We start from the raw sequence: 15789 nt of genomic DNA on the forward strand, positions 1-15789 counted from the left end.
AGCTCACTGCAACGCTGTAGCCTACGCGAGACACACTACAAAAACATCTACACAGCTGTTTAGGAAGTCAAACGGCGACAGAACATGTTCGGCACTCCCCTTACATAAATCAAAAGTCTATCTAACTACTAACCTGAACTTCATTGCCACAGCCTAAACTTTGTCAATCTGTTCATGAAAATAATTAATTTCAGCCTAAACCGTACAACGGAACGTTAAATCGAATTCAACCAACGCAATCGCCAAGACGAATACAGCAGTAGTCTAGTACTGTACTGTAGTAGTACAATTTACCGGGGCAGCTTCTCCACACAGGGCTATATCGCATTTTGTTACTGACAATGATCGCTACCAGTGAGCTTTTTATGAATGAGCGATTTTCCACTAAATAAATGTCAAGCTTATTTACGTTTTTGGGGGCATATTTTCAGTTAGCAGATGGTACTGTTTGAATCGCGATTCCATCTTCTACTGCCGGTAACGTTGTAGAATAATCTTCAAAGGGAGTTCTTTATTAAATTATGAATGCAATGAGTAGGCTAAATGCCTGAAAATATCACGATAAGGGAAAAACTTAAAAGGACGTTTAAGTCATAGAGATTAGGTCAATTTTAACACCGGTCTGCCAAATTTATTCGTTTTGATTCAACGATGAGGCTGCCTCTTGCAGGGGAAATGAGAAGAAATCTATTTCATTCTACACTTCACTCATATTTTCAATTGTAAATGAGCAGCAAAAATCTATGTAATCTTTATAAATAATAAGTATGCATTTTATATAAAATAAACTGAAGTATCAGTTGTAAAAATGTCATTCAAAAACGGACCCCTGTGCAACCGACGCAAGCAAGCACACCCTACAATTTCCCCAGAAATTGTACCCTCTCTAGTTTGTGTGTGTTCTTACTTTCAGGGCCCTGAACCATGGCTGTCGTTGTGTAGAGCTAGACTGTTGGGATGGTGATAAAGGAGAACCAGTTATCTTCCATGGTCACACACTAACCTCCAAAGTGTTGTTCACAGATGTCATTGAGACTATAGCAGAGTACGCCTTTAAGGTGAGCTATTTGCAATATTCAATACCATTGACACTCAATGGGCCTCATTCACCAAACGTTTTTAAGAACAAATTTGTTCTTAAACCCCACTTACGCAGTTTTCACGAAGATTCTGGCATTCACCAATGTTTTCTTATTTGGGATTTGTTCTTAGGTAAGAACAGAATTTACGCACACCCAAGAGCACTCTTACACACAATTGAGAACTGACATGTTTGCACAAAATAAGTAGGTATACAGTTTTCGTGCACTCTAATTAAAATTTTTATATTTATGTCCTTTATCATTTTGCAACTAATATTTTTCATTATTTTACACATAATTATATGTTTTTTTTTATTTTATTTTTTTATAAATACACACTACACTTACACTTCTGCTAATGTAATGTAATGTAAAGCACTTTGAATTGCCATTGTGTATGAATTGTGCTAGGCCTATATAAATAAACTAGCCTTGCTTTGCCTTCAATTCACATCAATTATGTTAACGGGGAACCTTGCCGTCCAATAATAAGTGACTTATCACAGTATTTATAGGCCCAAAGTAAGCCTATTCCGCACACTAGGACTATGTCAGAAATATTAATCTATCAAGCATTGCACAGTCAGTCAGTGAACAAGTTTAAGAAAGCTTTATTGCTTGCGGCCGGCCCACAAGGAGACAAAAACATCACACGCCATTGTGCTACAAAGTTTGTCTGCTAGCATGTTGTGCTAGCTACCTATTTAAACAGAACCGCTCTTGACAGTCATTGGTTAAAATAAAGGCATGCAAATGTCCCATGGTCCTTCTTCATTGGCTTCCTTGCATAGACCTGGCGCGCCTGTGTGCGTGCGTGTTTGAGTGTGTGCGTGTGCGCTCTCTGACCCCTCTAAGCTTGACCAACTCTTTTATGGCCTCTCTAGTAAGATAGTGATCAAGCCCAGGTCCCCCTGTTTATGTAAGCCTAGTGTTACCCAGAGTTCAGGGGCCTGTTCCATAAAGGCCGCTCAAATAAGTTGGACTTAAAGTCCCAAACCAGAATTGAATTAGCTTAACAAGTCAAGCGGGGCTAAAGCGGTTCCATAAAGGCCAATTTCAGCTCACACGGTCCTACTAATTCAAGTCAGATTTAAGTAGTCAAGCTAATTGCGCGTGAACCCTATTCTTAAGCAGCCAGAGAGGTAAAACATGGATCATACAATCCACCACGGCAAAAGCAATGCACACGGCCATGTGACTTCTTCCAGAAAGAACGTTCCCTTTAAGCCTTGTATTATGACAGTTCCCTTATCCACCGCTTCATAAAAATGAAACGACACGCCATGATTGACGTGAACGATAGGCTATGTAGGTCGAGGTCCTTTTTTAGACCTTTAGTTACTTCGTTGATTAAAAAACAGACACCCTCTAAACACATGTAAATTTACTTTTTTGACATTATTTTAAATAAATAGCCTACTATTAATCAATACATTACCCAGTAGCCTAACTTTTTAACATGGTTGTGTCGGGAAAATGGAGGATATAGATGTAGCCTATGGATTTAGATTTGTTTTGCAATTGTATACTACTGTTAACAACTATACAGCTATGCTAATTATTCTCAGATAATTTAGATTGAGATAGGCCTATGCCTGATGCCTAAACATTTGAAATCACAAACTAGGCAAGCCATAGGCTACGTTTAACGTGGCGTGTATCAAATCATTGTTCATCATCGTTTAATGCATTAGGCTAAATGTTGTAGCCTATATAGGCTATTTAAGTTGATTTTCTATTAATGTTGAACATATTGAACTGATGAGAATAAGAAAATGAGAATATACGTGGTAAATCATCGTTTTCCCGTTGGGTCAGTGTTACAGGAAGGTATGGTTAAGTACCAAGTCACGCTAAGCCTGACAGTTAGCCTGCCCCGGACCAGACTAGTTTCGCAGCATAAGTTGCCATTGTAACCGAGTTCAAACTACGTTGAGCTAGCTTTATGGAACCGAATGAACTAGAAATTAGTATTTATTGCTATGTGTCCACCGCTGACAAAACAAAAAATGATGTGTCGTTTGTCGCTAACTTGTTGCAGCAGTACCTCCACTTCAGAATTACTAAAGTTTGTATTTTTTTGGAGTCGAGGCCTCCACTGATTTACCCCGTCTTTTTCTAATTTCTCTGAGGGCCTCATGTACGTACATTTGCAAACGTAGTGTTATTAGCGCCATGGCCAACCCGCAGATTGCGCATGCTGTGATACTTCAGTTTACGTCGTATTTACAAAACCTGCAGGTCATCGGTTAATCAGCGCCTTTCTCCGCCCACTATACCGTACATTGCGAGCATTTAAACGCGCAATTGAATGGGCCTCCTTCTCTCTTTCTATCATGGATCAGCCACCAAAGTCAAAACAGCGATGACTGTTTAAATGATCCTGATGCCAATACTGTAATATTGCATGGCTGCTTAATCTGTAATGCGTAATGATTTCGTGTTCACTCAACTAAAAAAGTGTGATCCTTGTAGCAAAAATCCTTTGGCCTATGTCTTCATCTTGCTCGGGTTATGGCTGCCATTTCAGCAGGAGGCATATGCGCATCCCCGTTGTTTGACTGCTTTTAACAGGCGGAGAATTTTCACAGCAAAATAAAGGTGCGCTTTCACAGGCAGTTTTTGTACATACCGCGGAATACATTATTAGGCGCACTTTACGCATCCCCTCCCATCGCTTTATGGGAAACTCCCACTTTCCCCTCGACCCTCCTGTGAATGCATATGCAAGACACGGAAAAGCGCAATTTGCTATTTTCGGTTCCCGCGACATGTCTGCGCTTTTACCTCAGTGCGGCATGTTTGTACATACCTCGCAATGCTTTTACGCGCAAATTGCGAAACAAATACGCCTGAAGTGGGCGCAAAAATGTTAGTACATGAGGCCCTGAGTGTGCACACGGCCCTGCCATCTCATGCTCTTTTATGGGAATTAACGGGGCGTTTACTAGGGGTGCAACAAGTCAACAAGCCCACGGTTCGGTATGGTTTTATGGGTCATGGTTTAGGGGGAAGAAAAAAACATTACCTCTGTTCTCTCTGTTATTTCGGTGTATTTTCTGTATATCCAGCGTAGATGCCCCATCATGTTAGATGTATTACATTTAGCACAGGGCTGCCAACTTTTTTTTTTTTTCGGTTCGGTTTTGCACCCCTACTGTTTACCTATGCTAAATAGGAGCAACAAGATTTCAATTTACGACATATTGGGTATCATCATTCTACGACATATTGGGATTCATCATTCTAAGACCAATTCTGCAGTTTAGGGACACATCATGAATCACACATGAACTTGCTTAAGAACAAATGTAAGAAATTACTTAGGAAGATATTAGTGAATGAGGCCCAATGTTCTATGGTATTTTTCGTACAAGTGTCTGTGTGTATATCCTACAACAACTAGCATCTCCCAAAACATCACAGTTTGAGTCTTAATATACAGTTTATACAATTAGCAGCTTTTCGACTGTATTTAGAAAATGTTGTTAATCATTATGTAAATCAGTCAGGTGGCTGAGCGGTTAGGGAATCGGGCTAGTAATCAGAAGGTTGCCGGTTCGATTCCCGGTAGTGAAAATGATGTTGTGTTCTTGGGCAAGGCACTTCACCTTACTTGCCTCGGGGGAATGTCCCTGTATTTACTGTAAGTCGCTCTGGCTAAGAGCGTCTGCTAAATAATTACTAAATGTAAATGACCCATTTGACTCCAGAGCTCTCCCTATCCTCTGATCCTTTCCCTGGAGAACCACTGCTCAGTGGAGCAGCAGACAGTGATGGCCCGACATCTGCGCTCCATCCTTGGAGACCGGCTGCTCACCAAGCCCCTCAACGAAGAGCAGCTCCAGACTTTACCCTCACCAGAGGTGAGTGAACTGCTGGGACAGTTCCTTTACTGGAGATGTGTTCATTGGTTTATGACAAGTTCTGTGGGTGGTTGCTGTGTTTGTAGATGTCTTTATTTTATTCACTCCTCTATTTCTTTTTTGCCTCTCTCCCTCTCTTACTTTCTTTGTATCTGTATCTTTTTAAGCTTCCCTCTCTCTCACTTGAATTCTTAGACATGCTATCTCACCAAAAAAAAAATATTCTTAGTCTCTCCTTACTCCTGACCAAGTAGACAATCTTGTCATATCCCTGCTCTCTGCACTTCTTGTGGAATTTGGGTTCACCAGAAGGTTTTCATGTCTTAAAATTCAGTTCAGACTCTTAAGATCCATTTTGTATTCTTCTTCTGGCACAGTTTCCTATAACTATTGTGAGGGTTCAGGTGGAATGCAGGGACCGTGGGCACCCTCTCCTGGGAGGTAGGCCTAAGGACACCTAAATTACCTGATTAAATAACCAGGTGAAATGCATGAACTTGATTGTGTTTTCTTTAAAAGGACCCAATTAGGTGAACACGGGGGACAAATGTGAAGGAGAATACTCATTCTAACGGCGTTTGAGGGACCGTCTGTGGTTTCTTTGTTTTGTGTTATGATTTTGCTTTGACATAAAGTGTTTATTTTACCTTTTGATCTCCTAGTACGGCAGTATGCCTACTAGGTTCTGGCTTCCCTGAAAACGAAATACAACCAAAGCGTTACCGTCAATTTACCATCTCAGCGTCTAATTTTTTCTGTCCTGCACCCTAATGGGATTTTAGGTGTCAGCTCCAGTATGACCAACCAGTGAACTGCCACACTATTTTAGACAATAGTGATTTTGAATTGCTGCTGAATAAACTTGCTTGGAAAATAAACACTTCCCCATGTATATCATATTCCCCATGTATTATTTTATCACATTGTGTTTAGGCTCTTAAGGGAAAGATTCTAGTGAAAGGGAAGAAGAAAAGTGTGACGGAGCTGCAGAGTTCTTCCAGTTCCTCAGACGTCAGTTCCTCAGAAGAAGAGAGCTCCCGGGCAGACAGGAAACACAAGAGGAGCGCAGAGGAGAAGAAGGTGAGAAAGCTGTGAGGAAACTATTGAGTGGACTGGATGTGTTTAGTTTTTTGTGGTGGGAAGTGTGTGTGTTTCACAGTTTTCTCCTCAGTGTGGGACTGTTTGTCCCTGCAACAAAAGTGCCACATCTATATATCTATTAATGTCCATACTGTTTGATGTAGATCTGCTTTTTGTGTGTACGTTCCTCCCTAGCCACGTGTCTCAAAGCTGAGTGCAGAACTGTCAGAGCTGGTGGTATATACTCGCAGTGTTTCCTTTAAAGGTTTTGAGGTCAAGAAACTACCAACTGAGATGTCCTCCTTCTCAGAGAGTGAGGCCCTCAAACATATCAAAGACTCAGGTATTGTCTGTCTGTGTGTGAGAATGTCTGTTGGTCTTCTGTGGAGGAATAAATTGTTTTTGCATGTTAAGCAACACCTACTCAAAAAAGGTTACTGTTGTCTTCTTTTAATAAATCACCTTGTCTCACTCAGCAAATACATGCCAGCAGGTAATGTGTCAGATGTGTTGTATATTTGAAAAAAGTGTCTTAGTTTAATTTACTAGCGGTTTGTTGAGTCAGTGAAAGTTGAGGTAAAATTAAGATCTTTCCAGCGAACTAGATAGTCCTTATATGAGCACCGTACAGCCTCTATTCCCAATCCTGCTCAACAATCCACACAAACCTCTTGCAAAAGGAAAGAGACAAATACCACAGGCATTAAAGGGTGGTTCTTTATTTAACTCCATTCAGTAAAAAATATTTCACTAGGTTAGGTAACAACTTTTTAGTTTTTTTGTTAATTGAATGTAATGTTATATGTATCTAATATAATATATTATCCTCACTCAATTCACGGTGATATTTACTTGAATTAATCTGAGTACATCTCTCTAATAATGCCAGGAATCTATGTGTACTAATTAGAATGGGTTTAGTTTCCCACAATAAGCTCAAGAACTGGGCACTCTGCAGAATTCATATTCTGTGAGTGTCCTCTTTATAATCCAACGGAGTTCAGTGCCGTGATTGACGTTGTTTGGCATTTCGACTTCAAATAATGAAACATAATGAACAGGGCTCGACAATAACGATGGCCCGATGGCCCGGGGCCAGTAAAAAGTAACGTCGGGACACTTAAACTAGCAACTCACTGGCCCGATCGGGCCACTACAAATTATTGATTGAAAAAAAAATTTGCATTGTAAAAGTTAACATCCTTCATATGTTTTGCTAAATGCATAAATAACTTCAGCTTGTGGGGCGCACAGTTGGCAAATCAAGAGTTGAGTAGTGAGTGACGAGTGGTTGTCAAATAATTGTTGGTTGTAATTCTCTAATCTCCATACATTTTTAACAACTGGCGCGAGACAATAAAGTGACGATGGCAGCAAAGTAGAGCTACGAGCTCAAACGGAACATTTTTATTTATGGAACGAAGATGCACTGTGTCGTCTGTCGTATGTTCCCGTCTAAAGCAGACAAAAGTGGATCTTTTTACACAGGCACCGACAATTTTCGAAAACAATCCCTGACCAGCCATGCTAGCAGACAGCACCTGGTTTGCGTGACAGCTAAGCGGATGGTTGACAATCCATCTTCCAGGCCGTTGACCATGCTGGTCAGGAATTTAAATGTAGATTGTGTTATTGCACGACTTATAACAACGGCATATCACGTAATTAAGACGGGCCAGCCTATTGAACTGCAGCAGAAGAATGGTGTCGACTTGGGTATTTAGTATCATACTGATGAAATGCTATGGAAGCTTTTATATATTAGCATTGAGAGACCAGAGGTTTCAGTTTCAGCCTGACAGAGTTGTGCAGAGATGGCTGTCAGCGGGGAAGAGAGCACGTCATGTTTGAGGTTAAAAGTCAATTGTTTTGCTGACTATTACCTTTTTATTTTTTATCACTAGAAATGTGATTTCATTTTTGTTCTTTTTATATCCAGGATGTGTTTAATAAATGGTTAAACATGTTAACAGAATAACACAACTTAGAAGTCTTTTGTTTTGTTGTAACAATGATAAATTACAACTTTTGGAGGGGGGGCCAGTAAAAATTGTCTTGGGGCCAGTAAGTTTCAAACCCGGGCCAGTGCCAAAAAATGTTAATGTTGAGCCCTGATGAATATTAAGGAAAATAAGGAAATTCTGTTTTGTTATTTAGGAGCGAATTCGCTTTTACAACCGATATTCAGCTGCTTTCAAAGGGGCTGGCTAGCTAACAGAACGACAATATAAAAATATGGATATACTTTCAGTATCGATCAGTCAATTTTGTTACATAAATGAATGTGTTTACAAATCTGCCTAAGTAGCCTTACGCGAAATGCGATTAACAAAGGCATTTGCAATGAAAATAGGGAAAATCTGCTTCGTTATTTAGAATTCTTTATTTAGTCATTTTCTACATTTTACATTTTCCACATTTTATATTTAAAACTCCTATATGTTTACCGTATGCACCTTCCTGCCATAGAAAATGTATTTAGGCTTTTACAACCGAAAATCAGCTGCTTTCATAGGGGCTGGCTAGCTAACAGGACGACAATATAAAATCTTATACTATCAGTATAGATCAGAGAGTTTTGTTACCTAAATTAATGTGTTTACAGATGTCAAAACTGCCTGCACATTGCAAATGTACAAGCGATGTATGGTGAATTAGGCCTACAATTATGACAACTGGCTCAACCATTGTGCATGTTATGACTTCTGTTATAAACTAAATGTTTAGATGTTTGTGGTGATAAGACAATTTAACATAGAACCAATATAGAACATTTTGATCAACATAACATAAGCAATTTATAACGTAGGAAACAGAAGACCAATGAAGGCTACATAATCATTTGCATGAATGTTGGCTACCACAGCATTGGCAATTTGACTAGAATAGATACAGGTTGTACTTCAGAGATGACAGATCATTTAAATTGTGATCTGAGAAATATAGGTACCAAAACTACTGAGAAGAACTGTCATCACCAGCTGCATCACGGGCACTGCCCTATCTATCTACAATTACAGAAATCTGTCTTTGTCACCAACATCATTGTTGGCACTGTGCCCTATCTATAATTCCAGGAATCTGTGTGTGTATGCCACCAGTTTTATCACGGGCACTATGCACTATCTATAGTTCAAGGAATCTGTATTTGTGTGTTTCACCGTCAATCACCGACTGCATCACGGGCCCTGTGCACTAGTATTATTAAATCAAGTTTCTTTTAAATTACTCAACACAGCTGCATGAAACCCTTGACATAACGTTTCAAAATACATCCAGATGTTTTTGAGTGTACATTACATTAACACACATTGATGAAATGGAGTTCAGCACAAATGTATGTGAGGTTATGCATAAGTCTTATGTGTTGTGTGTCTCAACATCCCTTAACCTCTCTGTTGCTCTCATTCCTACAGGGAAGTATTTTGTACGTCACAACAGTCATCAGCTGAGTCGGATCTACCCCTCAGGCCAGCGCCTCCAGTCTTCCAACTATGACCCACAAGAAATGTGGAATGGAGGTTGCCAGATTGGTAGGTACACAGTCACCTTGATCTGGAATTACCAGAATTGTTTGTGTATAATATGTGATACGCTCTGGTGCAAAGGGGCCATTGTCGGCCAAGGATCATTTCTCCGTTTTTTACAGATTGTGAAAGTGCAGATTGTAAGATTTCAAATGATGTGTCAGACATTGAAATCAGAAAATAGTTGAAGATTCGCGTATCTGAATGTTAATAAACCTGGAATGCTCTAGTACAGAAATCCCCCTTTAAAGATTCTTGACCTTTTCACGCCTTCAGACGGTGTGAATGATTTGTGTCAATCATCAGAAGTAATGAGCGCCGGTCATTTCACTGCGGTGAAAAGAAAAATAATTATATCTTCACACTCGATCAAATTCCAGGATCCTGCTTTTCTTGACGTATCCTAGATATGTGTGTTTTATCACCCAGTATTATTTAGAAAATCACACCAGGAAAAGCTAGTTCAAAGCTATTTTCCTCCTGTTTATGTTAAATTGTTACCAGCTGCACATTCAGCCATTTCTTTACTGTCTTTCAAAGCTGTGATTTGCTTTTCTATCAGCAGATGTCGCAAGTTCTTACTTGCACAAATATGTTATTAAGATGGTTATATCGTAAATAAGATTTACAGCTACAAATGTATAGTCTATGCAAAATTATTGTTTCAACAATTTTATTAAATTCACTACATAGCCATATAGACACGTACGCACAATTAGTTTGTTATGACATTAGCGGCAACAATAATTGTAGCCTATGTTTTGTAAATCGGATACACATAACAAATAAATTAATCTCTGAAATATCAAGAGGTATAAATGAGTCAAGTGAGTTACAATAAATAAGTAAATGTCTACATCTTAGAAAGCTAAAGGAAATGTGGGCCTATTCTTGAGGTGGTGAAAAAGCTGTGTAAGCATGGGAATGCTTGGAATGTTGACGGTGTCTTGACTTGAGTAGACTATACGTTGAAGGGAACTTGAGGGACAGATTGACCAAGGCCACTTCAGTTTCCAACCTTGCCTTGATTGCTTGCAAGAAGCTCCATCTACCGATCAATAGGGGACCATTGACCCCCTATTTGCGCTAAAAGTAGCCTCGTGAAAACCGGCTGCACAATGATGGAAATCGCATCACGTAACAGCAGCTTCAGGGGACTGTAGCAGGGTGTGGTTGTTTAAGAATAGATATACTTGATCTATAATCAAGTATTTAGTCATCGGGGCACCACCTCGATATTGGTTTACGGCAGTGGCGGATCGAGAACATTTTACATGGGGTGGCAAAGGCTTGGCAAGAGGTCTTGGGAGGGTGGCATGGGTAAACGGTATGTGGGAATCACTATATGTGAATGGCTTTAACAAAACAAACACAAAAAACTATGGTAGTTATTGTTTAATCATGCCCTTACACACTACAAGCGTTTTTGATTCACAACAGGAATAAGCCCAGTCAGGGCCGGAGTGGGACCCATTTTTCGGCAGTGTAATGGCCAAAACCAGCCCATCCCCACCAGGGGCCGAGCCATACGTTGAACATTCGGGGCTTAACCCAAACCTAGGACCTAGTCAAGGTTTTTATGTGAGGTGAAATCAGAACTTCACATTAATGCGAGCGCGCAAAGCGCAAGCGAGATTTTTTGCATTAATTTCAGTGCAACCTTTTTTTGGGAGCTTTATGTAATATAAACATTACGTTGGACTCATATTGTTAAATCTTTTGCGGAAATTATAACCCAAATTTTTACCTGAACGATTTGAAAAAAATATTTTTCCCACTGTTGCAGGAACATAGATTTATGAAGTGACAGATCTTAATTTTTTTTACCTGACTTTTTCAGTTCCTCCTGGCATCTTTTTCCAATCCATTTTATTATTTTCACATCCGCTTAATCTTGCTAACTCCCTCCACAACAATAAATTATGGTTTAGGGTTGTCTCCATGGCAACAACCTTGGTACACACACTTGTTTGAGAAAGAGATCATGCGCGACAACTGAAAACTGCACTTTTTAATGCACAATCTGATCATGCGCTTATTTAGATTAAAACCTAGTGTAGCCTATTAGCTTACTTATCATACACACACTAACTTAACAAACTTAACACATATGGTTTTATTCGGTGTGTGAAAAAACTAAGATAAAGCAGGCAATCTGCTGGCCCAATTTATGAGCGGGCAGAGCGGCCCAACGTGAATTATTCCGATGGCCACTCCGGGCCTGAGCCCAGTGTTCAAACAAAACAAAACTGCATCTTTAAAAAAATAAAAGTATAAAAAGCTAAATGAAAATTCAAAGTACAATAATTTTGTCCTAGATGCAGTGGACTACAAGTATAAAACATCAGACAATAGGCCTACTCAAGTAGCCTATTATAATAAAAAATGATAATTACAGTCCACAAAGGAAACATGATCACCCATCTTTTTTAGGAAACCTTAAGGTGACGGTCGCTCCAGTCCAGGCACCAAAGTTAGGGGGGCAACTGCCCCCCCTTGCCCCCCTGTAGATGATCTTCGTAAACCCATGCACAATGATTTATTAAAGTAAATGTAAATATAATTAACAGTCCTGGAAATGTTATTCTTTTAGTATTAGAGTTGGATAACAAATTGAACAATGGAAAGGTGAAAAGAGCGGGAAGAGGGGAAAATAATTTGACCTTGTCTAAGAACAGGAATGGTCTAGTGCAGGGGTACTCAATTAGAAATTCAAAAGGTTCACTCACCAAATTAACATTCAGTCCAGGGTGATGGTTTATTTTTCTGGCCCTTACCTCAGAGTTCTGGGGGTAATTTTCTTCGAAGTGTCTCTGCTTTGTGACATAGTGACGTTTCACGTTAGCTCTACCACTTTTGACAAGGGCAACCGTCTCATTGTAGATTAAACACATCGGTTTTGTGCTCCCCACCGGGAACACAAATGCATAATTGTCAGTCCATTCTGTCTGAAATTTGAGATTTTCGGAATCAACTTTTCGCTTTTTGTTGGGTTTTGTCATGGCATGATTTTTGCTAAGGAAGAAACAGGTAGGCTACCGTTAGCAAATTGATTAGCATGCGTTGTTGCGAATGACACACACAACCTGCGTGACCCACAGAGGTTGCGGCCAACGTTGAGTGAGTGAGTTGTCATGGTCATTACTATTACAGCTCCTGATTATATCTTTGGATTGGACACAGAAGAAACCACATCTAGTAGGAAACAAAGCCATATAAAAAGTGAGTTGCGACACGCTTTGGTCTTGCCGACACGTGATCATGTGGTTCAAGTAGCTCGCTGTAGTTCCAAAAAAAACACTGCTGTCAACCTGTTTGAATGGTTTTCGAATAGGCTGGATAACGGAAGTCGCTTTCTCAGGCAAATGACGAATGAAACAAGAAATCCGAGATTGGTATCTTCTTGCTATCTTGCTATCTTCAGCAGGCTCGTATCTACAAAAAGCAGTCCTCCCTGACGTTTTTGGTGTAGAATGGAGTGAAATGTCACATTGTGAACACACTCACTGCCAGTGAGTGACCCGAGTCTGACTGAGGCTAACGTCAAAACTGTGTAACAGGGGACCAAGACATGGCTGCCACCTAAGACTATGCGGGCGACGCATTCTCACTCAAATTTCAAGACTTTCGTGACTCAAATCAAAATTCGGATGAATCAAAATTTGGATGCGACAGATCAATGGGGAATCGCTTTCTCTCAAAGGCTGTCCTCCTCGACCTTTTCAATGCAGAATTCACCAAGACGAAATGATCAACTTCACCGAAACACAGAGTAAAAAAGATAGCTACTTTAAAATAGGTTAAATATACATAATGAGTGGCACATAACGTTAAGTAACATGGCATTTTATTTTGTTTGAGGTTTAATTTGTACATTTCTCTTCCACTTGCCCTACAAAAAAATCCAGTTGTCGCGGACAAGCCTTAATGTCGAGCCCTGAAATGGGACATTTTAAAAACGTTTTTGTATTCATAAACCCACTTATAATTGACTATGTTAACAACATTTATATTTGTAGTTCTTGATGCAAGTTGAATCTAATCTAGATAGCAATCACACCAGCAACTGCTCAATTTAAGACAATGGGCCTCATTCACCAAATGTTCTTAAGAACAATTTGCTCTTAAACCCCACTTACGCATTTTTCACGAAAATGATGGCATTCACCAATGTTTTCTTATTTGGGATTTGTTCTTAGGTAAGAACAGAATGTACGCACACCCAAGACCACTCTTAAGCACAATTGAGAGTTGACATGTTTGCGCAAAATAAGTAGTTATGCTGTTTTCGTCCGTTCTAATTTAAAATGGAATATTTTGTCTCCTTTTATAATCTTGCAACTAATATTTTTTATTATTTTACACATAATTAAATGTTTGTTTGTTTTAATAAATACACACTACACTTACACTTCTGCTCATTTATAAAAGCACTTTGAATTGCCATGGTGTATGAATTGTGCTAGGCCTATTTAAATTAACTAGCCTTGCTTTGCCTTCAATTCACATCAATTATGTTAACGGGGAACCTAGCCATCCAATAATAAGTGACTTATCACGGTATTTATAGGCCCAAAGTAGTCTTATTCCGCACACTAAGACAACATCACACAATGGCGTGTTTATTGCTGCTGCAAAATTTTGCAGATTGTCCCCTGAGGAGGGAACGCATCTTCCGTGACCATACCGATTTATTTGCAGAGAGTGACGAGTACCTGTTGGGACGCTTTAGGCTACCAAGAGCAGTCCTCATGGATATTTTGTAACAGTCAACTGTCTTCTAGGCTATGTTTTGAAATATGTTTTTTTGCTTTAGAATTCAGTTAAACCATTTCATTTCACTTCATCAGTTCTGCGCACTTCTTCAGATACAGCGTTCACTGCATGAGTAATTGCATTCCATGCATCGGTTTTATTTACTGCTTTGTATCCACAGCTGACGCTATTAAATATGATGTGTTGTTTGTCGCTAACTTCTTGCAGCTGTACCTCCACTTCAGAATTATTAAAGGTTTTCTGTCTTTTGTCGAGGCCTCCACCGTCTTTACCACGTCATTTTGACATTTCTCTGAGTGTGCACACGGCCCTGCCATATCATGCCCTTTTATGGGAATTAACGGGGCGTTTACCTATGCTAAGTAGGAGCAATGGGGCACAAGCTTTCAACTTACGAAATATTGGGATTCATCATTCTAAGAACACACCTGCGAACAATTCTGCTGTTTAAGAGCACATCATGAATCACACGTAGATTTCTCTTAGGAACTTTCTTAAGAACAAATTTAAGAAATAACTTAGGAAGATATTGGTGAATGAGGCCCAATGAGTTTTGTAAATAGAACATAATATACAAGGCAATCAATTGCATTCAATAAAACATTTTATTATACAATACGTCCAGTGAGAGGATCAAGTTTGTTTTTAGTGAGTGGACCTGCAATTCCTGCCGAGCGTTGAGAGCTATCTGGACGATAGGGGACCCCTTAATCTGCAATTCATTGTTGCTAGCTCTAATAAGATGTACTAACTATGCTAATAAGTGAAGATCCTTTGTATGCCAACGAACACCAATAACTAGAACTAATTGGCAGACTATAAACCACTTGACTTCTGGTTATGATACGGGTCAATCCTGATAACCGGTGTATCTTCTGAAAACAAAAGTATTTATTTTCCCTGTTTTTAACATTCAATCAGGAAAGGGATATGTTAAACTGAAAACATATTGGCCAAGCTCATGCACTTAAATCCTAATAATTATGGACATTTGGTTCAGACATGGACAGTGACATTATTCCACTTTGTTAGGACATATGAATAACAATCACAAAGCTTAAAAAATGTAAAGGCATAACAGTATTTAAATTTTCTTGTCCATTATATGTCCCTTGTTCATTTTGATTTGTTTATTGTCCAAAAATGATTACCAAATAATTTTGTATGAGTTCATTGTGTTCAGCTAACAGGGTGGAATGGAGCATAACAGGAGTGAAATTACCACCAACAATAAACATAAAATCAACAACACATTGGCCTAAATCACAAAACATTGATGCCCTTCTTTACATTTACATTTAGTCATTTAGCAGACGCTCTTATCCAGAGCGACTTACAGTTAGTACAGGGACATTTTCCCCAAAGCAAGTAGGGTGAAGTGCCTTGCCCAAGGACACAACGTCAGTTGGCATGACCGGGAATCGAACTGGCAACCTTTGGATTACTAGCCCGATTCCC

General features: G+C 39.4%; 1 protein-coding gene across 3 annotated transcripts in view; it reads left to right on the forward strand.

Annotated features, from left to right (window-relative positions):
* Positions 1-15789, forward strand: part of LOC136950446 (1-phosphatidylinositol 4,5-bisphosphate phosphodiesterase delta-3-A-like) — an 84227-nt gene that overhangs the window by 43198 nt on the left and 25240 nt on the right. For 2 of the 3 annotated variants that reach the window (XM_067244789.1, XM_067244791.1), the window contains exons 7-11: positions 914-1058; positions 4796-4948; positions 5882-6028; positions 6224-6371; positions 9445-9561. In XM_067244789.1, the coding sequence (XP_067100890.1) occupies positions 914-1058; positions 4796-4948; positions 5882-6028; positions 6224-6371; positions 9445-9561 (710 nt within the window). The remainder of the gene's footprint in view (positions 1-913; positions 1059-4795; positions 4949-5881; positions 6029-6223; positions 6372-9444; positions 9562-15789) is intronic. The other variant, XM_067244790.1, reaches the window with a different exon arrangement.

Source organism: Osmerus mordax, chromosome 10, assembly GCF_038355195.1.
Source record: "Osmerus mordax isolate fOsmMor3 chromosome 10, fOsmMor3.pri, whole genome shotgun sequence".
Taxonomy (NCBI): Eukaryota; Metazoa; Chordata; class Actinopteri; order Osmeriformes; family Osmeridae; genus Osmerus; species Osmerus mordax.